The following is a 26,413-nucleotide window of genomic DNA, read 5'->3' as shown; positions in this document are numbered from 1 at the left end:
TTGGGCAGCCTGTGCTCTTTGGGGGATGAAGTGGGACACCAAGAAAAGCACAAATGGCTCATCTTTATTCCCTTCAACCTGCAGAAATGAGCTGGAGGTAACAGAGCTGAGAGAAAAGGGAAACACAGATGGCTAAAGGTCAGAATTAGTTCTAATTCTGCCTTCTCCTTCCTTAATGCGTGGAGATAAGGGAATAAAGATATGGCAATTTCTGCTTTGCCATCTGCTTGGAGGTTGTTGTATTTTAGGGCCAGCTGCCTTCACTGTATTCTGGTGCAAAGACTGTGGATATCACATGTTGAAAATGCTGCTGCAATTAATCCTGCTGTGTTCAGAATCCTTGATTACGTATTTGCTTCTGTGTAAGAGCAGGTCTGGCTGCAAATGAGACTCTTCTCTGAAGCTGATGAAAACCTGGTACAGCAGCCATTGCTGCAGGCATTGTTACGCTGTGTTATTCCTGCTGGTCACATTGGCTGTTTGCAGCTGGACACAGCAATCCTGTGACTGCTCCTCTCCCTCTGGAGGCTCCTTGCTCAGATCGCCAAGGAGGGAAGGGAGGTCCTCAGACAGACAGCTGGAATTCAGGGCTCTCAGTGGTGTTTTCCAGGGGTGTCTCAGCCCCTCCTTGACCCCTCCCAAGAGGCAAACAGATGAAAAAAAAAGGTTTTTCCTGCTAAATCCCACTGTGGATTCCCAGAGCAGTTCCCACTGCTTCGGAAATCCCTATCCCATCTCCCACAGGAGCAGAAGAGCTGTAAATAATCGTGTTCAATCCCATGGCTTCCAGCTGCACCCTCCAGCCTTGCACTGACAAATATTGAGTCAGGGGAAGCAAAGGAAGTGCAGGAACAGCTACACAAGGCTGCTGAAGTGCTGAAGATGATGTAGGGTGTCCTAGGAGGACTCTCAGTGAGGTTTTGTCTCAGTTTCAGGACTGCAGCAGATGTCAGCAGAGGGGACAGCACTATGTAAAATTTTTGGAGGAGCCAGGAAAATAGAGGAAGGAACTCAGACCAGGGAGTCAAACTGCAGAACCCAAGGCAGATTTTCCAATCTGAGGATGTCCTCCCAGCTGCTGACCTACAGAGAATCTAACCCCAGCACCTAACACAGGAGAGCTGCAGGTGGAGCTTCAGCCTGCACAGCACAGACAGCGCTGGTTACAGCCTTGCCATAATCCCAGCCCAGAGCCGATGCAGTCGATGCAGCTGGGAGAGCCTCGATGCTCTCCCCAGCACAGATTTAGTGAACAGATGCAGTCTGGGCTGACCTCAGGCAGGCAGAGCTGTGTCCCTGCCTTGGCTGGTAGAGATCAGCAAGACCAGCCTTGGAGGGGTCAGAAGATTCTTCTTTCACAGTCACACTCAGCTGGAAGCCAAATCCCTACAGATTTTGGCAAATCGAAAAGGGCAGAAGCATTCTCCTGCGTTACTTTCTCAGCTGCTCTAGAAGGTGCAAAAGCCACTGCTGCATAACGCTGCAATAGGAAATTTTCCCAGCAATTCCCAGCAGAGGACAGCAAATCCTAACTCCACATTTTCTGCCTCAGCTTTGTACAGCAATCAGCATCAAGCCCTCCCTCCTGAGCTCTGTCCATTCAAAACCACCACGCACCCCCGGGCTGCTTCTGCCTCCCTTCTTGAGAGCTCCAGAGAAGCTGAGAGTTTTACAGGGACCAGTAAAGATTTCTTTTGATGATTGTTTTTTTCGGCTGGGCAAGGAAACTTGAAAGGATTTCTCTCTTCCTTTTTTTTTTTTGTCCTGTCTTTATTTTTCTTCCTGATTTTCTCTGTGATAAAAATCAGGGAACGCTGTACAAATACAAATTAAAAGTCAAGTCTAATCCTGCCTGATTTTGCAGGACTTACTTAAGAATGTAAGAGGCATAAACACAATTGGGCAGCCAAGTGAATGCCCCACTGTAAACTGGAAGCTGGAGGAGAAGGACAAAACCTGGACACCAGGGTTTCAGGATTAGTGCCAGTGGCAGGCCAGACTTTGCCCAACACCTATGAAAACAGACACACCTTTCTTTTTTCTTTCTTTTTTTTTTTTTTTTCATTTATTTTTAGCTCAGCATGTTATGAAATAAGGGCTCTGTTCAGATACTATCAATGGACTGTTTCATATTTAACCTTTCAGGGCTGCCCATCTCTGGTTCGTCAGTGCAAACCCAGCAATTTCTGCCTTGTGCTTGCTCTTGCTTCAGGCACCTTTGCCTGGCTGAATAATTAACAGCAGCTCCTGCTGCTCTCTTGTAGCTGGGGTTCATCATCAGCCATGAAGGAAGTCCCGTCTGTTACTGATCCTGGTTTGCAATAATTTCTATCCACTTTATGATTTCAAACTGGAAACTGTATCAGGAGGGGGTTGTATTGTCCAGCTGCTTCAGCTGCCTGGGACTCAGCAGCAATGACGCCCTGTTCCAGCTCCCACCTCTGTAATCACCGACAAATCTCTTCCAGACACCCAGGTATTCCCCCGCCTGTGCTACCAGACAGGAACCTTAACGCAAGCTCGAGTCCAGAGCAGCTCAAAATCTGCCTGACCCCAGTGCCAAGGTGACACTCGGCTGCCCGGGCAGTCCTCTCCTCTCTCTGCCCACCCGGGCTGACCATTTTCTTCAGGCGAGCGAGTGTCCAGCCGGACAGGAGACAACCTGGCCCCATCACAAATGCAAATGTCCTTCCTTAATGGAGGGGTGCTGCCAAGCGCCTCCTCGTTTTCCCCCCGGCACGGAACTCCCAACGCCCCCAGCCCCGGGGCGGTGCGAGCAGGACCCCACTCACCAGACGGAGCCGTAGGCCCCGGAGCCCAGCGGGTGGAGGGATGTGTATCTCCTGGGCAGCTCCCAGAGCGTGTTGTTCACCTCCTGTCTGTAAAAGCCTCTTCTCCTTGCGATGTTCATCGCCCGACGGGTGTGGGACAGCCACCCCCCCAGAGTAGTGGAGTACGGGAGGGCTTCTGGGGTGAGAGAGGGACGGGGAGCCTTCCTGCGCTGGTGAAAAAGGCTCTAGCGAGTTTGCTTCTCTGTTTTCAGCTGTTGCGAGCGTGAAGGGACATGTCTTTGGGCCCTCCTCCCTCCGCCTCCACATTGGCAGAGGTGAGGCATCAGGTTTCCTGACACGCCTCGGTGTTGTACAGGTGCCTCTGGGCTCTGCTGCAGGAGGGGAGCAGCCAGCCCCGCTCGGGCACGCCTCTGGCAGCCCCTGTCATCCACAGCTCCCACTCTGCTGCTCCCTCAGCCCGGAAATATCCTCACGGGGCTCGGACAGAGGCTCATGAAATCCCTCCTCCAAACAAGGGGATGAGTAAGGACTCGCCGAGCCGGGGAATCCGAGGGGCAAGCCACAGACAGCATCACGTCAGGCACGCAGGAGCATCCTCTCGAAGCCAATGGACAGCTCGTGACAAAGGACACCATGGGGTCACATCGATTTTCTCCCGAGCCCGGCTTCCCAGGAGCGTGGGGAGGTGCTGAAAGTGGGCTGAGGCTCTCCAAGTGACTGCTGCGAGAGGTTCCAGGAGCAGCTGTGGGATGGGAACATCCCCAGAACGGTTTGTGCCCCAGGCTTTGCTGGGCGCGGTTTCATCTCCTGCAGCAGCTCTCAGCCCTTCCTGGCTCTTCTCGGGCCCGTGCTCATCACCGTGTCTGTGACCAACCAGCCCAGCACCCCCAGCCCACGAGCACCATTCCCGGTAAGCAGAGAGCACCTCAACATTTCCCTTCAGCAAGAGGAGGCTCAGGTGGGGCTCCCACACAGGAGGTGCATCCTTCCCACTCCCCAAAGGAAGTGACTAAGCCGAGCCTTACCAAGCCAGCCTAGCTGCTTGCACAGTGTTCTACCAGAGCAGCCCTCCACCCTGCCCAGAGCTCTGCTCCTTCCATACAGGCCACCTGCAAAGGTGTCCCTACAGGAAAAGCACAATCAAGGGGGTGGGGAACATTCACTGTGCCTGCTTTATGTGCAACCACTGCAATGGCCCTTATGCTCTGCAAGCAGCCCTGCTGTTCATAAACACAAACAGGAACAAGGCGCCGTGGCAGTATCTGTGTAATCAGCCCTGGCTGCAGCAGCAGCACAGCCAAGAAATAATCCACAGCTTGGCTGGGTCTATAAATACACCTGTGAGCAAGAGGTGTCACAGCAAAAGCTCCTGGTCCTTAAGCAAACATGTAACTCCTGGGTTATTTGATGAACACAGCCCTTGCTCAGCTGCTGCTGCACACACAGGCAATCAGCACCCAATTAGGGAGTCCTGAATAGCTGGGGCAGGTCTGGGCTGTACTGAGATGAGTTAACTCCAGTGACCAAATCAAACAGGAAAGTTTAGAACGGTGGAAAAATGGACAAGAAGCCCCATGGCAGCAGAGTTAACCTCCAGTCACCTTGTTCCCTCCCAGCCATCACACCCAGGATCCCCCACAGCACAGCAGAGAAATTCACACCATACTAAAACTCAACACTTCAGTGCAAGAGGTTTCCAAGTACCAGCAGTGCAGTAAATCTGAAAAATAGATTTTATTTTTAACCAGTGGTATTGTGACATCTTATCTGGCATAACCAATTACAGCAAAATCCATGGATAGAAACAAAATAGCAGATCTCTGCTTTTGGGTGCAGCATCGTGCCCAGGCAGCTGAGCACAGCACAGCACTGGCAGCAGGGAGTTTGTGCCCCAGGGGCTCCCTCAGAGGACAGACTCCAATGAACCATTCCCACTCACACACACAGACACACCCACACACACAACACCGAGAGTTTTAAAAATCTTTAGCAATATTTCCGCATGAAATCACACTGTAGCATCTACACAGAAAATGGCTGATAAAAATAATCTTGCTGTAGGTTTACATAGTATATCTACATTTTTATTTGAATACCCAGACTGCTGGCCCAGCAGAAAAGGGAGGTTTTTTGTCTTGATTTTGTTGGGCTGTGGAGAGTTTTATCCTAGAGCACAACAGAGCTGCTCTCTTCATCTCAGCCAAGACCTTTATTGAACTTTTGGCCTGAAGAGATCACTGGGAAGTAGCCTAGGAAGAATCAATGGCTTTGTCATCCACGTCCCATCCCTTTGTGCTGCCTTTTCAAACATGGGGCAAAACATTACAAAAACACTCTCTGCCCCACAGGTAACAAGAATACAAAATACTGTAAAAGCCTTTCTCCTCACATACACGAGTACATTGCCCACACAGGATGCCTGCAACAAATTAAAGTCTAAAAATGTTTCCTCCAGGAGCCCTAAAATTGGGCTCCTGAGTTCCCCAGCTACATATGGAGCACACAAACATGCTGAGAAACCTCCCTCCTGCCAGTCTCTAACTCAGGGCACTTCACTCATGCAGAGTACTGGAAAATACAAAATATTTGAACCACGTTTGTATTCAAACATACTCCCTTCTCATGTTTCCTTGGGCAGAGATCAACCTGCTAAGAAATAGCCAAGAAGCTCTTACGTGAGAGGATAAAAAAACTTCTAGTAAATGTTAGTTTTATGTATATAAATATTTGTATTTATAGATATAGACAGTGAAAGGGTGATTGTGTGTTTATGCATGCTTATTTCTGCTTTGGGTTCCAATACTTCTTAAAAAGAAATCTTTTCAGGAAATAACTTAAGTTCTGGCACAAGATACTATAGTCATTTCTTTAAAGAACGTTTTTACACTTGATCTCACAAGAAACCTTTCCACCCAAGCTCTCCTCCTCTGCAGAGAGAAGGTCAGAACAAAGAAAAAGGTGCATGTTTCTCTGGTGTTGGACACGACATCCTTCCCTCGTTGAAGCCACTAGGATGGCAGGTATTTCACAAGGAGCTGCAGCACAGGAGGAAGGGTGCTGTGATTTTGTGGCACTGCCTGAGGTGCTCAGCAAACATTTCACTGACGATTGAACTGCCCCCAGTGCCATCCCCAAAAAGTAAGGACAAAAATCAAGCAGCTCTACATGCACATACAGCTACAACATGCAAAAACACACCACCTTGTAGGGAACAGAATACACAAATGTGTGGCTAGCAAGGATCTTCCCCAACCTCTGGCTCCTGGGAGATAATGCTGAGAAGCCTCAGAACAAGAGGAGGAGGAAAGTGAAAAACACAGGAATATCCAATCCAGGGGTTGAAGTTGTTGCCTCAAAATTACCTCCCAATTACATTGAGTTCATGCCTCACTACCTGGGAGCCTTCACTCTCAAGAACAGTGGGTCAGATTTCCACCCCAGACTTCCTTTCCCCTCTCTCCCCATTTATTTAAGGCACAAACATATTTACAGTTTCAAACAACATCTTTTCATGTTCCAAGAATCAGACACCAGAAGGCCTCTACGCTCTGCTGCACCAGGAAGATCTGGATGTAAATCACACGCCTGGCATTGAACAAGGACATCCCTCAACCCCACCTTCAGTCCTGAAGAAAACAGAGGACTCTCTAAGTCTATACACCAACTTTCATTCTTTTTGAGGTTACTCAGTTGTAGGAGAATTGATAAATGGCAATGATTGCAACCAAACTGTCACTGTCACCTTCCTCACCTCACCCCAGCAGTGCAGACTGATGGTGCACTGTTACTCTGGAAGAACTAAGTGCAGTCAGAACAGGTCTCCAGAGGCTTGCCCCAGGCTGTACACAGAATACAAGAGCATGCAGCATGTTTACATAGACTCAGCTTCCTTCCCTCCCCCCTCCCTCCCCAGTTCAACACACACAAAACCCCTCCACTAAGGAGAATATTGTTGTGATGAGGCACTTGAACGATAATTGGAGAGTCCCTATGAAAAGGCCTTCCCTTCACAGTGAAGTGGGACGAACAGAAGAGAGCAGTTTCTCAGGACTCCATCTCCTCTTGGTCAAGCGGGGGTGGCACAAAGCTGATTACTTCATCATAAGTCAGGCCTAGGGGGAGAAGTGGGACAGAAACTTAGCAGCAGGACTATGAGAGCACTACCAGACACACCTTCATGCAAGAAAACCTGCAACAACCTCAAATGTTCTAACAGCATTTTAAACAAAATTAGTTTAATTAAGACAAAGAAGAAAAGAATGGTTACACCACTCTCAGAGACCAACATACACAATGAAAGATACTTCCAGAGCATTGAGGAGATGTAAGTTTGAAAACAAGGATATGTTTGCGTGCTCCTAGTAGTAATTAGTTACCAGGGACTGTGCTAAATATGCACACAGCATGTGGTAGATTCATGTAGTGTAAGGACAGAATCAACAGGATGCCCATGTTTTTATCACTTTGCTGTGCCTCTAACCATGGCTTAGCTGAACCTCAGCTCACGGGATGGAGAGGAGAAGGCTGAGGGGACACTCATCAAGGTCTGAGAGGGGCAGCTCCAATCTGTGCAAGGGAGCGGCTGGAGCAGGGTCAGGAGGGTTGGGCTGGATATCAGGGAAAGGTTCTTCCTACAGAGGGTGCTGGGCACTGCCCAGGCTCTCCAGGGAATGGGCACAGCCCTGAGGCTGCCAGAGCTCCAGAAGCATTTGGACAATGCTCTCAGGGATGCACAGGATGGAATTCTGGGGTTGTACAGGACCCCTGTGTAGGGCCAGGAGTTGGACTCCGTGATCCCTGTGGGTCCCTTCCAACTCAGGATATTCCATGATTCTACACTACAAGAGAAGCTGACCATCTCTCCCTGCCCCAGACTCACTTTTCCATTCTTCAATCTCAAGCTCTCTGCTTTCAAAGGACTGGTCATAGGGGTCTGCCACGGGTTCATCATCGGGGTCGTGGTACTGGGCGAAGTAGGCGTGGGCCAGCGCCTCCGCGGCCGTGATGCGCTTGTCCGTGTCCAGGACCAGCATCTTCTCCAGCAAGTCCACAGCTGCAAGAGCACCAGACACAGAGGATCTCTCACATGACCTGTGGGACTCTACTCTGAAATGTAAAGCTTCTAAAGCTCAACACAGATGAGGAATCTGTAGTTTCTCAGGACCCACAATCATCCAGCATTGTCTTCCTCTTACACCCTTGGCTCACACATCCTTCATAAACATAACCCTGTTCTGCACTACTCCTGCAGCCAGAACAAAGCTTTGGGAATCTCCAAAGGACAGGACATGCTAGCTTCAGCTTCAGGAAAACTTAATAAACAAGTCTTACCCAGGGGATTGGCACCAATAAACACGTTTTCAAAGTTCATTTTCGGCATGTAAGACAAAGACTGGATGTAGTTTCTTGCCTGTGGAAATAAATGCTCTGTTGAAGTATCAGACAATATCCAGCCAGCAAGATCAAGTACTTTTCAACCATCCAGAAGCACTGGTTATTATGGTCTGTTTCCTTGCTAACTCTGACACCGACTAAGCACATCAGCATTACCCTGTCCCAACTAAGACACTCAAGACAGTAGAGGAAGAGCTGACATTACTTGTGGCAAAGTAAGATTGGAAAGCAGAGAGGCGCAGGAAGAGCTGAGCCCCTGTGTCCCAGCAAGGCTGGGTGCAGCCTGCTGTGCTTTGCTGAGCTGCACAGCACAGCACACAATGCAAAACCAGCTCACAGCCAGACCCTCCCGAGTCTCACACGTCTGTGGTTGAGCACACACGGTCCAAATCTCACATCTTCGTTTAGTACAAAAATCTTGCAGAAGAGCAGGTAGTTAATTGCCCACCCCATGCCACATGCAAGCATTTAATTCACAGAAGGTGAACACTGAGTGAAGCCCTGCCCTGCACACCCCCTTCCTCTGCTCAGATCTCACCTCGTGGCTGGGCATCCTGTTAATGAGATATGCAGGGGGCGTTCCCGTCAGACGCATGATCTGCTGAAGCTGGTTAATATCTTAAGTGCCTCGTCAAGGGCTTTGTTAAAAACAGTGCAAAAACCATTTCAAACAGAAAACAGTCGCATACAAAAGCATCTCTTCTGCAAACCACAAGGCAAAAGCCATACAGGCAGGGACCACTAATTTTTTCAGCTACCTGTGAGATGTTCACGAGTGAACACTTAAAGCAATGGAGAATCACTGCTCAGTTGGTAACTGCCAGTACAGAAAGTATTTCTGTCCAAGGGAATAGCATTACACTCCAACAAGGTTGTGTTCACATTTCCCAGCAGTTTTAAGCCATCAGAGTAGACGTTTCCTTTGGCTACTCCACAAAATTTTCCCTGAGCTGTGCCGCTATACACAGCTTCAGGAAAATGAACAAAAATTAAAACAGAAACAAAAACTCTACCCTCTGCACTGGTTACCAGCTTTTTTTTCCTCTTGCTGCATAGAAAGTGCTTAAGCTTCTTGTGGTGCAAAGTGAAACTGGCTCACAACTGACACCTTCTGAACAGCTCTGAGTGCCCTTTGATGTGGGCTGGGTGACAGAAGGCATTAAATGCAAAATTAGCAAAACATTAGCATTGCATAAAACAGAGTTAGCAGGTATCAGTGAACAGGGAAAGTGAGAGTCAGTAAAGTAATGCAGCAGAAAACCAGAATTTGTTATAGTGACACACACAAAACCATCAAACACTTAAGAGTTTTGCTTTCCCCATACAATGGATAAAAAGTAGAAACCGTATTTTACTGCCCGTTTTTGGTTTTTTTTCAAACAGCCTTGTTTCAAACCTGGATAAGAGCAATTATTATTTTTATTGTGCAATAATGTTTAAAAAACGACCCACTTCAACTTATACACGCAAATTAATCTTCTGCTTAATTTAGTCAACCTTCCATCTTATGTCTCTTGCTAATCCCCTGTAGTTCAAACACCAGAGTAGCCCTAAGGTCAGTTCACAGGGCAACCAAATCAATCTGGGTTATTCAGCTCTAATCTCTCCAAAGCTGGAACATCCCAGGGCTTTTTACTTTGGTGGGATATTCAGCAAGTTGACCATTTTATCCCAATTTGCACTGCAGATCCTTCAGCAGGTGCTATTCAGGGCTAATCTCACATTTGTATTTACAGTCGCTGTTACAAGAGCAATAAGCTGCAGCACTACATAATCTTCTCACCACTTTCCACAGCTCTGATCCTCTGCTGCAGCTCACCAACAGCAGTGAGTGACCTCAGTGCTCACTGTGCATTCACCTGTTCATCCCTGGCTCTGATTTATCCACTCCTCCTTCAGGAACAGGTAGAATTAAAGGCCATTTCACACTGGGTTTGCACAAGTTCACAATTCAAGATTCCTACAGCACAGCAAGTGGCTGAAAATGGAGGCCACCTTCCCAAAGTGACTGCAGGAAGCCTTTTTGGTGCTCCCTTGGTAAAAGGGCCCCATACAGCAACATCCCACATAGCACAAGTGAAGAGCAGATTCTGCTGTGGGCCCTGAAACAGCTGCTACAGAAAGGCACCTAAAAGGCATTTTCTGCTACAAAACCAAAGATATGGCAGCAGTGTTTCAGAAATTAATCACACTACAGAAGGGACTGTGTGTGTTTAGAGGATAACACACCTGCTCCTATTTAGAAAGATCCCTGGGTATGCAATCTGGAGAAATAATAACTGAGACAAGCCTCAAGCTCTTAGCTGTGGAAAATACTTCCCCAGTAACACCTGATGATACAACAGATCACAAAGCATAAACCCACAAACTGAGAGAAAAGTCACGAAGCAGTAAAATGAGAATATGGAAGGATGAAATCATACCATGGGCAGAGGTAAGAGGAATAAAGATCAGATACACAAAGCATAAGAACTTAAAGCCATCCAAGAGCAAAGAATTACAAAGGAAGAAAAATAACAAAAAATAAATCCCAACACATTCTACAGATAAGACTACAGGAGAACAACACACAAACTTGGGACTTCTGAAAGGGCAGATATTACAATCAAAGTGTAAACTCACAGACTCTGAGGAGATTTTCTTCAAAAGCTCAGGCCCTGGGGTTCCAACGAGTCTCAAAATGAGCTTCAACTGATCAATATCTAATGATGGACCATAAAGGAAAATGCTGGGAGAAATCAAAATGAAAAGCGCAACACATCACCCTATTAATGCTGAAAATTAATTCTTGCCAAGGCCTTGACTGAAAAGCTATTTTAGGCAAACCATATTCATTCCTCTTGTTACAACTGAATATAACTGAGCTCTCTCTGTATCAGACAGACTGAACATCTTGCCTACAGATACCCCACATGCATGGAATCGGGCACTGCATCCTGAACTCTTTTGGAGCAGAAATCTTTAGCCCCACTGGCAAAGGCTGAGCTTCCATGCTCCCTTCACCCCCTCAGGCCCCACACCAAGCTGCAGTTCACAGGATTAGGTTGCATTAGTAACAGCTGAAGTAAAGCAGAAGGCTGCAAAGGGTAGGCACTCATATTAAGAGGAAAGCCAAGGCTTTTTGTGAACACCTTCCATTCAGCCACTTCTGAAGCTCAGGAGGTAAGGAAATGATTGGACCCTGCAGCATCACTTCACCATGGGCACACCCTGCCCACAGCCAGGGCAGCTGAGCTGCTGCAGCTGGCACAGGGTCCTGCCCAGGCACCTCCTGGGACCACCAGGGCAGGGGGATCAAACACCTGAACATCCCTTCTGCCCTCCAGACCTGCTGCAGGAGCAGGGAGAAGCAGAGCAGGGACTCAGGTTTAACACGTGTCTGTGGAGAGCTCTCAGCATGGAGCACTGCAAATGCAAAGAATGTTTTAGCAGGACCAGAGCTCCCAGCAGGCCACAGGCCAGCCTGAGCTGTCCCCTTGAACAAGGCCTAGGTGACAAAACACACAATTGAGGGGGGAATTCCATCAAAGACACTGTTTCATGTCTAAATCTCAAAACACTAAGAAGACACTAAGTATCCTTTTTAAGACCATCAATGCATAATCTCCCTTTTTCCCTGAATTATCCTCCACAGGGATTTCAGACTGTCCATGTTTATATTTGCCTTTAAAATTATACCAACGTAGTTACACATTTTTTTGACAATCTTGTTTTCTGGGGTCAATGCCTTCCTGATGGCTGAAGATACAGCTGCAGTTCCTTCTTAGAGTATCTTTTAATCTGAGTACTACAAGAACTTCAAAAACTGTCACCTGTTTTAAAAAACCCCAGAAAAAAACCACAGAGTTCCTGTAATACTGGCAAACTCTGTATGAAGGGAATCACCAATGCTTTGCTAAAACCACCATCTTTTGAGGTAAACTTTAGTCTAAAGTTTTATCTATCACATTAATTAAGAGCTCTGGAATCAGCACTTTGTCAGAACAGCTGAATTAATTTTTCACTTGTAAAGTTACTTGGCAAACTTCTAGCTACTCAAAACACTCGAAATCTAAGAGTAAACCCAATATCTAGTTGGATTTAGCACAGCTGAATTGCAAACTCTGAAGAGTCAATGCTTAAAATGAGATCAGAATATGCACTGCTGTAGGAGAATCAGCAAAGGGCACTCTATAACCACAACTGTCAATTAGATTTTCTTCAGAGCTATTTAAAACAGTCCTTACTTCTTTCACTTATTCCTGTGCAAGCAGCAGTTGAAGTGCAAATTTTTAGAGTGCTAACATGCCACAGGTCAGTTTGAATATTTAAGTTATTTAAAAGGCTCTGCACTGGTGTGCCAACAATATTGCTGCCCTGTTTGCTAGTGGAAGATACTTCTCAGATAAATAAGAAAAAACACAGACTATGGAACTGCCTCTGCCAAAACCTAACCCTGCTTCTGGTTTTAGGCCTGCCCTCTATAACCTGCTGAACTGCAGCATTCTTTAACTACAGGGCCCAGCACCTCCCAGAGAAATGAGCCACAAGCAATTAAAGACAGGAAAGAGCTTTAGTAAATACAAAGCAGAAGAAAAACACCACCACATGTGCATGGGGAAGGAAAGCACAGCATGCAAACCCCAAGGGCCATCTTCAAGGTACTCCCAAGGACTGATGAGGGATTCTAAAATTCAGAAAATAACCTGCTATCACCATCAGCAGCAAATCTCACAAGATTGTAAGAGCTTATCTAGGCAAAGCAAAGTTCCAAGTTGTTTTAGCTGCCATCACAAGCAAGAACAAGGTGTATCAGAAGAATATGCAATTTCAGACTGGTTAGTTGTCATGGAAGTTTCATAATACTGAACAGTAAAAAAAAAAACCCACCCTCCAGAGTTTAAGGAAACACAAAACATACAAAAAAGCTAAACGAGTACAAGAAAAACCTAGATATTCTTTTTTTTACTTCATGTGATATTGTGCAAGTCAAATATTCAAACAAAGTCAACTTTCCTGCTTATTTGTATGAATCATTCACATTCAGAGCTGTAAAAGTTTAATATTATGTGTTTAACAGAAACTCATCTTGGCATCAGACAGTTAGAGCAATACCAACAAGAAAGGCTCAGCTAAGCCTCCCATGCACAGAATATGTTGAGTTGGAAGAGACCCACAAGGATCAGAGTCCAATGCCTGAAGGACTCTGATTTTCATCACCTCACTTTTTGGTCTCTGACTCCTTTCCCACAATCTTGATCCCCTTCTCCACCTCCTGGCAGAGATTTTAGCACTATTAGAAATCCATCTTTCATCCAAATGCTTCTACCCATAGATTACAATAGGAATAATTTACATTCAGTTGTAAATTAGAAGCACTTCAGCAATCCTGCAGAGCTAAACCCAAATTAACAACAGGGTTTTTTCCTAAGAGTATCTCAATTCTTGCTTTAAGTCAATGACAGCTGTGTTTAGAATCTCTACAGATTCAGAAGTTTAAACTCAACATTCATTTATCAGAAGGACAATCATCACAGATAGCACTGAAGATCCTCATTTCAGAGTCCAACTTTTTTACTTACCTGGCTAAATGAACTTACAGCTTACCTGCACTAAATGGGTGCATCCCCAGGCTGTACAAGGAAATATGTGAGGGACTGCAAATAACATCCCAGCATTTCTGCCAAATCCTTGCTGAAAGGGACCAACACTTCAAACAAGAGAACCATCTGAACAGGGGGATGATCATCCTGAGAAGCCATTACATATTCTGTCACTCTAATTTTGGAAATGTAAGGCTACACAGTTGAGAAAATTTACATCTTGAGACCAAAAAGCAAGAACTACTTCAAATATTCAGTTGTCAAACAGGAGCAATTTCCAGCAACACAAAGTCCCATTGCCTCCAACTGCACAGGGAATTTTCTAGAACTGCAGTGGATTTGGATATATCACATCCTTGGCTAGTGGACACAAGGCAAACATACCTTGAATTATTCATGTTAATATTAACTCCAAAGTCAGTAAGTCAGCAATTGTACAGTGACACTACAGGAAGAACAAGAGCCTCTGCAAATCTGTGGGTACAATGAAATTAAGAGTCCAGAACTACCCAACAGGATCTAAACCCAGAAAACCCCTTCAACTCTCCCCTAAAATAATGCACATATAAAGATTTCAAAGAGCCTTCCAAGACAGGAAGAAACTAGAACTGACTGTTGTCTTAATTCTGCTTGCTGTCTTTGGATGCCAGCAGACCTGGAGTGAAAGCTGCCAGCCAGCGTCCTTTCCAATCCTTGGGTAAATGTTCCATGCACAAACAAGATTCAGAACCAACCCTGCTCCCCTTTTAGTTTTAACCTCCTGATCAAAAAGCACAAACACAGAAGCACTGGAAGAATTACAGTACTACAAAGTTTTGTCTAGGATAGGAAAGGATTTGGTCTGTTTTTCTTAAATCTAAGCAACTCAGAACAGAAAGAGCATTTAATTAAAAAGCATTAGGGCCATTTGCAAATGAGTTTGAGCATTTTAAGTAAATCATCACAAGCATCTGCTGGGAGACATAAATGAATGAAGTACCTTATTATGATAAAGCAAATAAATTAGATCCTAGAAGTATTCATTTTGCATTGCAGATATCAGTGGCTCTAATTTACAGCTAAGAACAGAGTTGGATAAAAAACTTGTCAGATTTGGAAGAATCACCATTTTGTTCAATTCATAAAAACCACAAAATAAATCAAAACCATGAAGCATTTCTTACACATTGCAAATCCTATTACAAATATTTTCTTTTAGGTTCTTTAAAATCTGAAGTGTCACTGTTGCTAGGGTTAAATAATGGCAACAGCTTAAAGGCTTTTGCTTTGTTTGAATGAACAACTCTTGGTATCTCAGTTTTTCTTAAAAGAAAGAAAAAAAAAATCTGTCCAAACCAACCTACACATGCTGAATCAACAGATAAAAATATACCAGCTTTTGTTTAATTCAGTTTCTGTATCTGAAAAGAGAAAAATACAGCAGAGATGACTACACAGCACAGTACAACAAATTCAGAGAGAAATTATGAGATGGAGTCAAGCAGAAAAAGAGGAGAGGATAAAGTTAAGCACACTGAAAAGAGGTGACACTGTGAAAGCTGGAATGAAAGCTTCTCCTCAGGAGGGAGTTTTGGAACCCAGATGCTTTCTGAAGGTAAACAAACAGCAGGCAGCAACTCCAACACCAGCTTTCTTTTCATCAAGTGCTAACATACTTGAAGTAACTGACACAAATGCTAACAAATTAACAGAAGTTATTAAAATGAACAGACTGTGGTTGAAATAATAAACTTTGGTAAAAGGTGGGCAATGTAATTTTCTCTGCCAAATGAAAGCCCAATTTCTAGGCAATGAAAAATCCTGCCAGTAGTAAATTACACCCCAATCTTGTGTGGCTGAGCAAAAATTTTAAGTGCAACAATTTGCATGAAGCCTCACTTCCAATTTCCTGGGGAAAATATGACCAAATCTCACAAAGTTGTCTCAAATTTGCCAAAGTGTCCTACCCAGCCCACTCTGATGAGGCAAAAAAAATATTTTGGAAAGATTTTATTCAAGGTTGACTTTCACATCAGTACAAGCACACTGTGAAAGAAAGTTCCCAGTCTGTTCAGTCAAGCATGGAAATGGAACCTAAAAACATTTCAGAGCAATTTTAATGAGAACCTTGGCACTAAAGAATCTGCAAACCCACTGCTTTCACAGCCAGGATACCTCCAGGAGAAAAGAAGAGAGGCCAGAAGGGAATCACATTTGCAAGAAACCTGAAGCATGAGAGGATTCTTGGCAGACATCCATGCAAGTATTAGCTATAAACTCAACTAATCAATTTAAATAAACTTAAAGGAAAGTAACAGAAACAAAGAGTATATAAATCTAATGATGACAACAGACAATAAAGAGGAACAGATGTGCAGCAAAACCAAGAACTCACCTCTTTGTACTGTGAGTAAAAGAAGCCATTAATTTAAAAACAAACAAACAAAAGTCCATAACTAAGCCCAGAACTTTTTTTTTTTGTCAATTATGTGAAAATGAAGATCTAATTTCAATTTCAAGAAAGAAATTACTTCTAAAGGATACGGTCTGTGCCAGGGAACAATGTTCTTCCAGTCAACAGCTCAGCCATAATGCATCCCACTGACCAAATATCAACTGAACAAAATAAAGCAGAAAACAAAACATGATGCATAAAAATACAGCCTGAGCAGAACCATCCCATCCAACCAGAGCAAACAACTCTGTCCTGAAACAGTCTCATGGCACTTTTTGTCATTTCTTCACACTGCAGCTCCAGGCATTCTCCTCAACCAGACACATCCCAGTCACTTGTTTTAAAAACCACTCTGCTAGGAAAAGCAAGGGATAAGTGCTGACAGTACTTTGGTCATTGCAGTTTCAAAGGTTCAAATTCCTGGTGAATGCTATCACAATGATTCTTCACTTCAATCTGACAGCAAGTGGTTCAAATACCAACTCCAAAACATGATCACCAAGAGTGTCAACTTATGCAACCAAATGAAGGGGGAGCAGATGCAAGGACAACCTCTTTTCTTCTCCCCTCACAATTCAGAAACTTGACAAAACAGAGAGTTCTTGTGCTGGCCAAGGGCATTACCTGTCTGGTTGTAGTGCATCCAGTTCAGCATGATCTCAGGGGCCCTGTACCACCGGGTGGCCACGTACCCGGTCATCTCATCATCCGTGTGCCGGGCCAGCCCGAAATCCAGGATCTGCAAACACAAACACAACCCCTGCAGGGCAACACTGCAAAGCACCCGGCACAAACAACCAGGCAAGCACTGAACTGGGGACAGGAGAGGTGGGAGAGCTGCAAAAACACGTTATGAAACCAAATTTCACAACCTGTGAAAAGACACTAGGCTAGAACAGCGTAGGACTCAACAATCAGAATTATGTCTGGGTATCTTGTCTCCAAAACAAGTAAACACAAACTAAAGCTGTTAACTCTGCACTTGCATGATGATTCACTAAAAACACAGGACCAGATACATAAACCACATCCTTACATCCTTAGTAAAATATGCTGGGAAGCATATTTTACTTTTCTATGAAAGTATTTTCAAAAGGAATTGTTTTGACACTTAAGGGACATTCACATGGCACTCAAATCTCAGTCAAACAAATCAGATTTTTTAATTACATTACCTTTAGCTCACAGTCTTCATTAACAGCTAGGTTACTGGGTTTTAAATCCTAAAAAATTAAACATCAGCATTAACAGTGTTGTTTCATGAGTCTGAAGTAGATAAAATTGTAAATGGAGATAAAAACACAGATTCTAACTGAGTGCAAATACTAACTTTGGATAAATTATTTTATCAGAGTGAGAAATCTCTTCTGTGGTTCTCAGAGGTGTCACATATAACCCATATATGCCTAAAGGCAACATCAGTGCTGCATATTTGTATTTAAGAGAAAAGCTAATTCACAAAGGAAAATTATGGATCTTGACAATCCCTTCCCCTGTTCAATCTTTTTACTACTTAACCAAAAAAATTCTCATAAAATTTTCTCTGGTTTCTCTTGGTGCTATATTGTAAAAGTTCATGCTTCATTTTTTAAAGATATTGTTTCACTACAGGAAACAAGCTTAGAATGAATACTCACCCTGTGTATTATGTCAGCTGAATGGATGTACTGTAAAATAAGATGACAAAATTTATGTAACAGTCCAAGCAGCCACCTCCTCATCTCTTCCCTGGAAAATACTGCCCTACCCAGCCCACACAATTCAGATGCTCCAGTCTGTGTGTCTGTGGGTTTCACCAGGTGGGTGTTCCAGTTTGCCTCTCCTTAGGAACACCCAGCAGTGCTGCCACACGAGTGGAACAACACAAGTAAACAAAACTGAAGAAATGGAAAATTTGTTGCCAGAGCAGACCAGAGGGCATCACAGTTCATCATTTTCTAGACTCTGCCCATAAAAATGATAGGTAACCTTACTGATGCAGAGCTCCAGAGAGGCAGAAAAGAAAGAACAATAATAAAATGTTATTCTACAACACTTTAGGGAAGTTATAGAAGCGCTATGCACATCTCTGAGGATGCAACATTCACCAGGAACTTCCACCCCCCATGGTGAGCTGTCTCCATCCAGGGAACACAGGGGGACACACTCACCTTCAGGCCCCGAAGGATCTGGTAAATGAGAAACTGCACGTGGTCATCAGTGAGCTTCTGGCATTTCACAATGTTGTTCAGGTCTGCTCCCATGAGATGTGTCACCAAGTACCTGTGAACAAAAGCAAACATGTGGACTATGAAGAAATCTCTTGAATAGGATTAGGATAAAAACTCCCTATAAATCTCCAGTAGCAGAGCTGACTGTCCCAAAGCACGTTGCTCAATGAAACATAGACCGTGACACTTTAAATAATGTAGCAAATTAGTACAGTCAGTCCAACAGCACTGGGCAGTAAACCACAGCAAGTAAACAATTCTGACAAGTCCAATGGCTTAGGATATATTGTAATTTTGTGCTGGAATTCAGGATTATTTCTGAGTGATGGCAGACAAATTAAAGAGACAAATATTTCTGTCACAGCCTGCGAGGTATAAGGAGATACAAAAGACATTTTGTTGCAATCTTCAGAGAAGTTACCTACACATCATTGAATTCTTCTAGTGATTTGGCAGGGGTGAACACATCCAACAAGCCAATCACCTAAAAAGAAAACAGTGAAGAGAAAAGCTGTGAAATATATTTATAGCAGTTACTAAGATCCTTTGTGGCACTGAAGTATTTATTCCAGTAGATGTTTCATTTCCATCTGTTCAGTGTTGTGCTTTATGCAAGCTAATGAGGCCTCCTGGAACTTGCAAACCTGACGCAGACACACGTGAGAGCTCTGCAGCTCCATTGACTCCCTCCAATTATCATGAACTGGATACTCTAATACCTTGGACTACTGCAAGCTCTGCACTGAGCATGAGGAAAAAACCTCATGCACCATAAAAGAGCAATGCTGATGGATGTCAGTCAGCTTGGGACAGCACTCCCAGGCTGTGCCTGCACTCACATTTTCGTGTTTCATGTGCTTGAGCAGCCGCAGCTCCCGGTAGGTTCTCTTGGCGTGGATGATGGACTGGAAGGGCCTGGACAGCTTCTTCACTGCCACCCTCAAACCTGTCTTGGTGTCAAAGGCAGAACTGCAACACAAAGCAGGCAAATCACCAAGTTAACTCTTTAGCAATGCCTTCAAATCCACACTTATTCTAGACACTGAGTTACAGGCAACACCATTTCTCAATGAAAATGATTTCTAGGTATCCTGGTCCATAACCTGCACGCCACCCAAAATCTTCACAATTTCACACAACTGTTGGTTCCTGCAGAAAATGTTTAAAAGATGAGCCTTGTCCACACAGTAAAGGGAAATCTTGTAGAAAGAAAGATAAATGTTTATGACTTTGCTGTCTGAAGTGCTCTTAAACATAATTATGCACTAAAACTCTGGAGAGAAGAGTACTTGTAAATACTACCACTATTCCTAAACATACTTTCAAACACCACACTTGATCACAAAATGCTATGTTCAAAATACTATTTTCATGGATTAAATTCACACAAAAATCCAGGACTTTGCCTAATAAAATCAGTTATGATTGTTGTTAATCATAACTGAAGCTGAAATTAAATTTCTTTGGTAAATCCCATCCAATCACTTTTCTGTCACACAAAAGTGCATGTGAATGAATGATAAGTAGCTGTACATTACCAAAACTTGTCCTTTAGCAGAAACCTTGTACATACAAATAGTATTTTTTCTTAAGAGTCCATGAGGACTTATTTAATCCTAGTCTATAACTATATATATATATAGTACAGTAAAATTATATTTTAAATAATTTCTCATGCAACTTATAAAGCTCTGGTCTGTCCAAAAGGAAAGAGGAAGAGAGAGAGGATATGAAATCAACACTTCACTCAAGGCAACGAAAAGCATGGAATGGAAAGAGTCATACAAGGACAAGACTGGTTGGTTTTCCTGCTGTATCTATGCCTCAGGTGAACTTCTGATTCCATTTAAAAGTGAGTATGCACTAGTTCTTGATAAACATCAAGCAAAAAGGAATGCTACATATTTATAAAGGCAAAGTGTTAAATATAAAGCTTAACTAACAAAGCTCAAAACCAATCTCAAGAGCAGTCCTAGAATAAACCCACAATTGCATATGCAAACCACAACGCCAACCCCACCAAAGGAGCTCTTTGAAATAAAGGCAGCTGTCATTTACTTTTAAAGCAACCACCAAGAATTAACCTGCAAAAAAGACTCCTTATCTCAAATTTGGCCAGTTTCCAAGGAATTTGGTAAGTGAAGTTTATGAGAAATAGAAAACACACCAGCAGCAGGCTCCTATGAGCAGTGACCCTTCCCCCAGGCCCTGGCAGGGAATGGAAAATCCCTCTGTGCACAGTGGAAGAAGAGCATCTCCCTTTCTATAAAGGGCATGCACAGAGTGGAAAGACCTCTCTGGAAAACACAGGGAGTACACCAGGTCACAGCAGCAGCAACCTGCCAGAGCTGAATTACTCCAGCTACTCACACTGGCTCAACAAACACCCCTCAGCAACTACTTCCAGTGCAAGTTATCCTTTACACCTCAGCCAGGCACACAAAAGAAGCCATCAAGCATTCAGTTTTTAATGCTGAATCCAAATTTTCAAGTTTTCACACATCACTAAAAAAAAAAAAAATCAGTATTTAAGCAGCAACACTTCATGAAATTCAGAATTCAAATTTTTTTCAGCCTCAGGTAAAAATCACCATCTTGCAATACACAAATATCTCTAGATTGGCCTGAAAATACATGCCAGGATTTTACTGATACATAAGGTGTTTCCTAGGACTTAGAGCAAAAATAAGAGTAGTCATCATCATTCAGCACATGCTGCTCTAAATTAGTCATGGATCTTCACCAGTTTCCAAACACTTCAGGTACAAAATGCAGCAAATACCAGTAACTCTTTCATCCTGCAAAGAAGGTGATCCCCTGCATTTCAAACCTCCACAGCTCCAGAGTCAAATTTCTCTTTTGGTTTACAAGATTTTGAGACTTCAGGGCCACCAGACATAAAATAAGCTATTTCAGGATTCAGATGAAATTCGATTTCACTTTTTGTTTTCAAATTACATTTTTTGGGGGCATATCAAGTCACTGTGCTGTTGTAGTAGCTGTACAACCTCCAAGGGAACTGCAGCCAGCAGTACTGGTTAAACAGCACAATGTACAAGCTCAGGAAAGAAAACTCTGTATAATTGAACATTCACAATCTAGACTTAAAGTCAGAACACAAAGTCTGGTCATATTTAGGCCTAAAGACTACGTCCCCACAGATAAATCATGCTGAGTAATTTTCTGCCAATACAGATAACTGGCTAATGGCTCCTGCAGAGCTACAGAACAGCTGTCAGCTGGAGAACATTTCAAAAAACACTAAGCTGCCTTTCATCACAGACTTGAAAACAGCTGCATTACACTGACCACATTTCAGCTAAAGAAGTCCACTTAGGAAAAAAAATGCATGATCCTCAGTTTTAAATCCCTTTTGAAACAAGATCAGCCCAAATTTAGAATTTATCACACTTTTTTTTAACCTCTTACATAGTACTGTGCTATAGCAAATGAACTGCATCCACCTCACCCCAAGTGAGCTAAAATTACAATTCTGATCTAACCTGAATTTAATCCAGAACACAGGAGGTAGAAGAAAACAATTACTTTAGAGAACCAAGTAACAAGGTTACTTATGAGCACAATTTATTTAAATATTAAATAATCTCAATGTTAATTTTTGTGCAAAGGCTATTTTGCTAAATATATGCTGCTCATTGCTAATACCTCTGCAAATACCCAAGCTAACTGAATCTCCTTAGTGCTACCTCTGAAGTTAATTTATGCACTCCTAATCAGACAGAAAAACAGAGTTAGCACCTGACAGTTTATTATTGACTGCAGTCACTTCTGTACCTGCCCTTCAGTCATCACCCTCCCAGCACACTATGAAAGTTGCAAACATCATTCCCCTGTGCTAGATTAGCTTCTGCTTCTAAGAAAGCTGCAATAAAAATCTCCCTGTAGGACACGTGCTCTCACTCATTTCCCTCCTTAATACACCAAGTTCCCCTACAGTCCAAACTCCTTGCCAGCACTTTCAGAGCTCTGCTCACAGCTTTTCTGTACCTGCCCTTCTCCTACTCAACTCCCCCCTCCCCACACATCTTCTGCCAATCCTTCCTGTGTGGCTGCTTCATCCCACTCACTTTTACAGTTCTGTTCCTATCACTCCTCACAGATCTACCACACCTTGCAGGAGGAGCAGGCACCTGTCCCTCCGAGCACACACAGGATTTGGAGGCACTTGCAGGCTTTGATAAGGGATTAGGAAAAAATCTACAGAGGAACTGTTTCTACAAACGTGGTATTTAGGGTTATTTCATTTCCTCTAGACCCTAATGTTTTAAAATTCCTTAAATCTATAGCATTTCTCTGGGAGTTCTCAGTACCCAAGAAATTCAGACTCAGTGTTAGTACAACTGTGGGTTGAAATGGGAAGAAATCACAGGTTTAGGAGAGCTGTATCACTTGACAGTCTATTTTAAAAAAGCTAAAAAAAAAATCTTATGCAAGATTTTGAGGAAGAGTAAGTCTTGGCTGTCCAATCCTTTCCAAATTAATTAAGGCAATACAGATAGCTTGCAAGCAATTAAACCAAGCCCCTTATTTTACAAAGGCATTAATACAACAAAGAACAGCTGCAAAAATATAACAATTAAATAAACTAAAATATACCGAATGTGCTTCACAGCCTTTTAGAAATTGATGGGAAATTTGTGAAAACACCATTTTTCTTAGCTCAGAGCTGGCTGAACTGATGCCAGGAGTCGAGACTTCCCTCCAGCACAGGCAAGAAATGAAGCAATCCTCCAACTGAAGTCTGAGTCACCAATCAATCCCATCTCTGTTCAGCAACTTCCCACTGCAAGATGTTGTATTGTCTAGGCCTCTCTCCTTACGTGAAGAATTACAAAATGAATATGTCAGGAACCCTTTTTTCAACGCAGGCCTGGTTACAAAAGCATGCAAGAGGCTGAGTTGTATAAATACACAAAATGTTGCAAGAATGAATGAAACAGCATTTCATACAAGAGATGCCATGGCAATTGTTCTGTGATCTAGGAAGAATCAATCTGAGGATATGTGTAGATTTTTCTCAAAGTTTTGGAACTGAATTCCTACTCGTATCACCAACACTTGCAGTTTTTAAAAAATGGATCCTGAAAAACACCTGAGCTGGCCATCTGAACCTCATTCTTCCAGCACTGCACATCAGCCTTCAGAAAGCACTGCAATATTTGCTCCCGTTTCAGGCAGTGTCTCAGGCTGCCTGCAGAAAATGCCTCTCCCTCCATCCACTGACCCCCCCAGCAGTCAGGTTTGTGCATCAGAGAGCTCCAAGCCATACTCACAGCACATTCAAAGCAGCCTACAACAACAGCTCCCTAGTCTAAGTGACTCATCTGGCACCTTAATGCTTTCTTTTTTATTCATTTTCCCCTCCACCTTCTGGAGATTCCTCATTTTCAAATGCCTCATTTTGACAACTTAAACAACAGAACATTTGATTACATTTGATAATAATGCAGTGAACATACCATTTTAAAGATTGTTAAAAGACCACTATGTACTATCCCAACAGGGATACACCAAACCCCAAATGAAACTAGGTAGCTTTTTAGTGGACAGAAAAAAAAACCTCTAAAGGGACAGAGCAGAACAAGTCCTTGCAGGAATACCATAAATAATATGCATCACCACTTGCAGCTTGATAAATGTCCATAAATATGCAAAAGTTTTTGTTGTTTTCTTGAATTTTTCAATTCTGAAATACTTTCCATATCACTACATCTTTTCTGAAAACTATTTTTAGAAGAACATAGAGGAAGCCATTAACATGGACTGTAAAAAGACTCTGCCACATGTCTGAAATTGCTTCCAATACAAAACTGTTTCACTTGGTTCGAACAAAGTTGCACAATCTTTGAAAGTTTTGACACAGCAAAACAGGAAATTCATGATGCAAACTCTTTAGTTACTGGTCGAAAACAAACTTTGCAAGTATTACATGTACAGTGGAGATTGTAGGGAGGGGAAGAGAAAATGGGAGTGGGGTATATGATGTGGGATCAACCTTAAAATACAAAGGACAAGGCATCAAGCAAATTAATTTCCCTGTACATTTCAGGAGTTGCATAACTCTGTGACACTTACAAGGAGTATTTATCAGCCGTGTCAACAAGGTCCTTCTTTCACCAAAAGAAACCTGTCTATTCCCTTCCAATCAAAATCATTCTATAATTATATTAAAAAAAAAACAACAACCAAACCAAAAACATACCTCAGCAAGCATACTGGTTATTCTTGCTACAAAATTGACCAGCCTGGTTTACTTTTATGAAATGCAAGCCTCTGCACACTTCAATCACAGCATTTTTAAAAATGCAAGTTATTTAAGCTCAACTTAGCAACAATTTTATAACAGGTTAAGAATACCTGAGCATTTCATTAAAACTGTAGCATGTGCAAAGGAACTTATTTTCCTTACTAGCAAAATGCAGCATGTGTCCCTCCTTATAATAAAATTGATACCTATAATGTAAATTTGCATACTACATTAATAAAAACATATGCATGCCTGCTCAAACACAACAGCAAAGCAGCTTTACAATTATGCACCTATATTTCAAAATTCTGCTCAGACTTTGACAGAACCAAAGAACACAGAATAAAACCCAGAATGCTCATGTGGAAGATGTTTCTTACTCAAAGGAGGCAGTAATCTGTGAACATTTAACTAAATGACTGCTAAAGTCTAGAGTCAAACTGATTCAAATACTACCTTGTCTTTAAGCTTAAGCAAAGTATGCAGCTCCATTTATGTTTAATGATCCACCGCAGCTCAGCAGAGAAGCTACAAATTAAGGACGTATTGTACCTCACACATGTAGCCTGGTTTGTTCCTATTGGATAAGCATTAAAAACTAAACTCTTCGAGCTCCCTGTATTTCTGCAGGTCTCACAGCAGGACTTTACTCTCCCAGGGAGCACATACTGCAGTATGTGTATTGCAGTAATTCCATAGCAATAAAACGAGTCCTCCTGTGTTCATCTATTATTGCCAAGAAAATATCGGTGCTTGTAAATCCACTAAAACAAGTCAGGATACAAAACCAGCCCTCCCAGCATTCTCTCTACTTCTTGTCTATCAACAAATTCCAGATGAAAAGACAATTGCCTCAAATATAATCTATCCTTCAGGTCCGGAAAGAAACTGGGACAAGAGCTGCCAAGCCCTCAGCTCTGCAAAGCCAGCTATGGGGGGGCTTACCAGGCTCCATCCCTCTGCACTTCCCACCTACCAACTGCAAGAAATCGCACTGAAATATGTCCATATGAGCTCATTCGGGGCGGGACGGGGGGGGCCGGGAACGACACATTATTATCTTCCCCTGCAAAAATGTTTCAGAGCCACCTGCCATGTGGTGCAATCCCCGACGCATTCCAAAGACGAGACTGCGGCTTCCCGGCAGGCAGCACCGCGCGTAAAGCCGGGAGGAAAAATGTCTCTTGCAGGAGGCTGGTGGAGAGCTGGGGACAGGAACCCCCGGGGGACAGAGGAGCCCCGCTGGCCGCGGTGCCCACCCCGCACGGAGCCCGCCGCGGGTCCCTGCAGGGCACAGGGGGCCGCGGGGCGGGGCAGCGACCTAACGCGACCTCCTCCGCACTGCCCCGTCCTCTCCCAGCACTCACCAGACGGAGCCGTAGGCCCCGGAGCCGACCGGGGAGAGGTTCTGGTAGCGCTCGGGCACCTCCCACACCGTCTTGTTCAGCTCCTGCCGGTAGAACTTGGGCCGCTCCTGAGACATCTCGGTTGCGGAGCCCGCCCCGCCCGGCCCGGCGGGAGGGGGAGGCTCTGCCTGCGGCTGCAACAGCACCGCCGCTGCCACTACCTCCTTGTCCTCCTGCAGCGGCTGCAGCGACTTCTTCCTTCCTTCCTTCCTTCTTTCGCTCCCTCCCCCGAGCGCTCCCGGGCGGGGGCAGCCCCGCAGCAGCGACGCCCCCGCTGCCGCCGCCGGCCGCTCACGCCCCGCCCCGCGCAGCCGCTGCCCCCCTCCC

General features: G+C 43.9%; 3 protein-coding genes across 7 annotated transcripts in view; 1 reads left to right on the top strand and 2 right to left on the bottom strand.

Annotated features, from left to right (window-relative positions):
* The window catches only part of MAPK13 (mitogen-activated protein kinase 13), a 16,341-nt gene extending 13,280 nt beyond the window's left edge, over window positions 1–3,061 (bottom strand). Inside the window, exon 1 of one of the 2 annotated variants that reach the window (XM_050985084.1) lies at window positions 2,793–3,061. In XM_050985084.1, the coding sequence (XP_050841041.1) occupies window positions 2,793–2,911 (119 nt within the window). In that variant the 5' untranslated portion in view covers window positions 2,912–3,061. The remainder of the gene's footprint in view (window positions 1–2,792) is intronic. The other variant, XM_050985083.1, reaches the window with a different exon arrangement.
* The window catches only part of LOC115484595 (collagen alpha-1(I) chain-like), a 20,467-nt gene extending 15,580 nt beyond the window's left edge, over window positions 1–4,887 (top strand). Inside the window, exons 4-5 of one of the 2 annotated variants that reach the window (XR_007780105.1) lie at window positions 930–2,476; window positions 3,044–4,887. The gene's annotated coding sequence lies outside the window, so the exon portion shown is untranslated. The remainder of the gene's footprint in view (window positions 1–929; window positions 2,477–3,043) is intronic. The other variant, XR_007780106.1, reaches the window with a different exon arrangement.
* Window positions 4,508–26,413, bottom strand: MAPK14 (mitogen-activated protein kinase 14). 3 transcript variants are annotated; one of them, XM_009098335.4, is made up of 12 exons: window positions 26,048–26,413; window positions 19,252–19,381; window positions 18,838–18,896; window positions 18,353–18,464; window positions 17,840–17,869; window positions 17,378–17,425; window positions 16,827–16,941; window positions 16,292–16,363; window positions 8,725–8,804; window positions 8,124–8,202; window positions 7,672–7,845; window positions 4,508–6,904 (listed from the first exon to the last, which is right to left on the bottom strand). In XM_009098335.4, exons 1-12 carry the CDS (start codon window positions 26,161–26,163, stop codon window positions 6,837–6,839), a joined length of 1,083 nt encoding a protein of 360 aa, XP_009096583.1. In that variant the 5' UTR covers window positions 26,164–26,413; the 3' UTR covers window positions 4,508–6,836. The 3 variants fall into 3 exon arrangements, with proteins under 3 accessions (XP_009096583.1, XP_009096582.1, XP_050841042.1); XM_009098334.4 differs by lacking the exon at window positions 8,725–8,804 and adding an exon at window positions 10,809–10,888 and having other exon boundaries at window positions 26,048–26,397; XM_050985085.1 differs by lacking the exons at window positions 8,725–8,804; window positions 26,048–26,413 and adding exons at window positions 10,809–10,888; window positions 25,770–25,939.

This window comes from Serinus canaria, chromosome 26 (assembly GCF_022539315.1).
Source record: "Serinus canaria isolate serCan28SL12 chromosome 26, serCan2020, whole genome shotgun sequence".
NCBI lineage: Eukaryota > Metazoa > Chordata > Aves > Passeriformes > Fringillidae > Serinus > Serinus canaria.
Note: the sequence above shows the minus strand (reverse complement) of the source record. Positions and strands in the feature narration are given on the sequence as shown.

Excerpts from the sequence above, each read along its gene's own strand:
- MAPK14 (XM_009098335.4), bottom strand. The coding sequence starts at position 26,163 with ATGTCTCAGGAGCGGCCCAAGTTCTACCGGCAGGAGCTGAACAAGACG. Across the intron at positions 19,382-26,047 it reads GGGGCCTACGGCTCCGTCTG|TTCTGCCTTTGACACCAAGA; the intron begins GTGAGTGCTGGG and ends TTTGTGTTGCAG. Across the intron at positions 18,465-18,837 it reads CTAGAAGAATTCAATGATGT|GTACTTGGTGACACATCTCA; the intron begins GTAGGTAACTTC and ends TTTTGTTCACAG.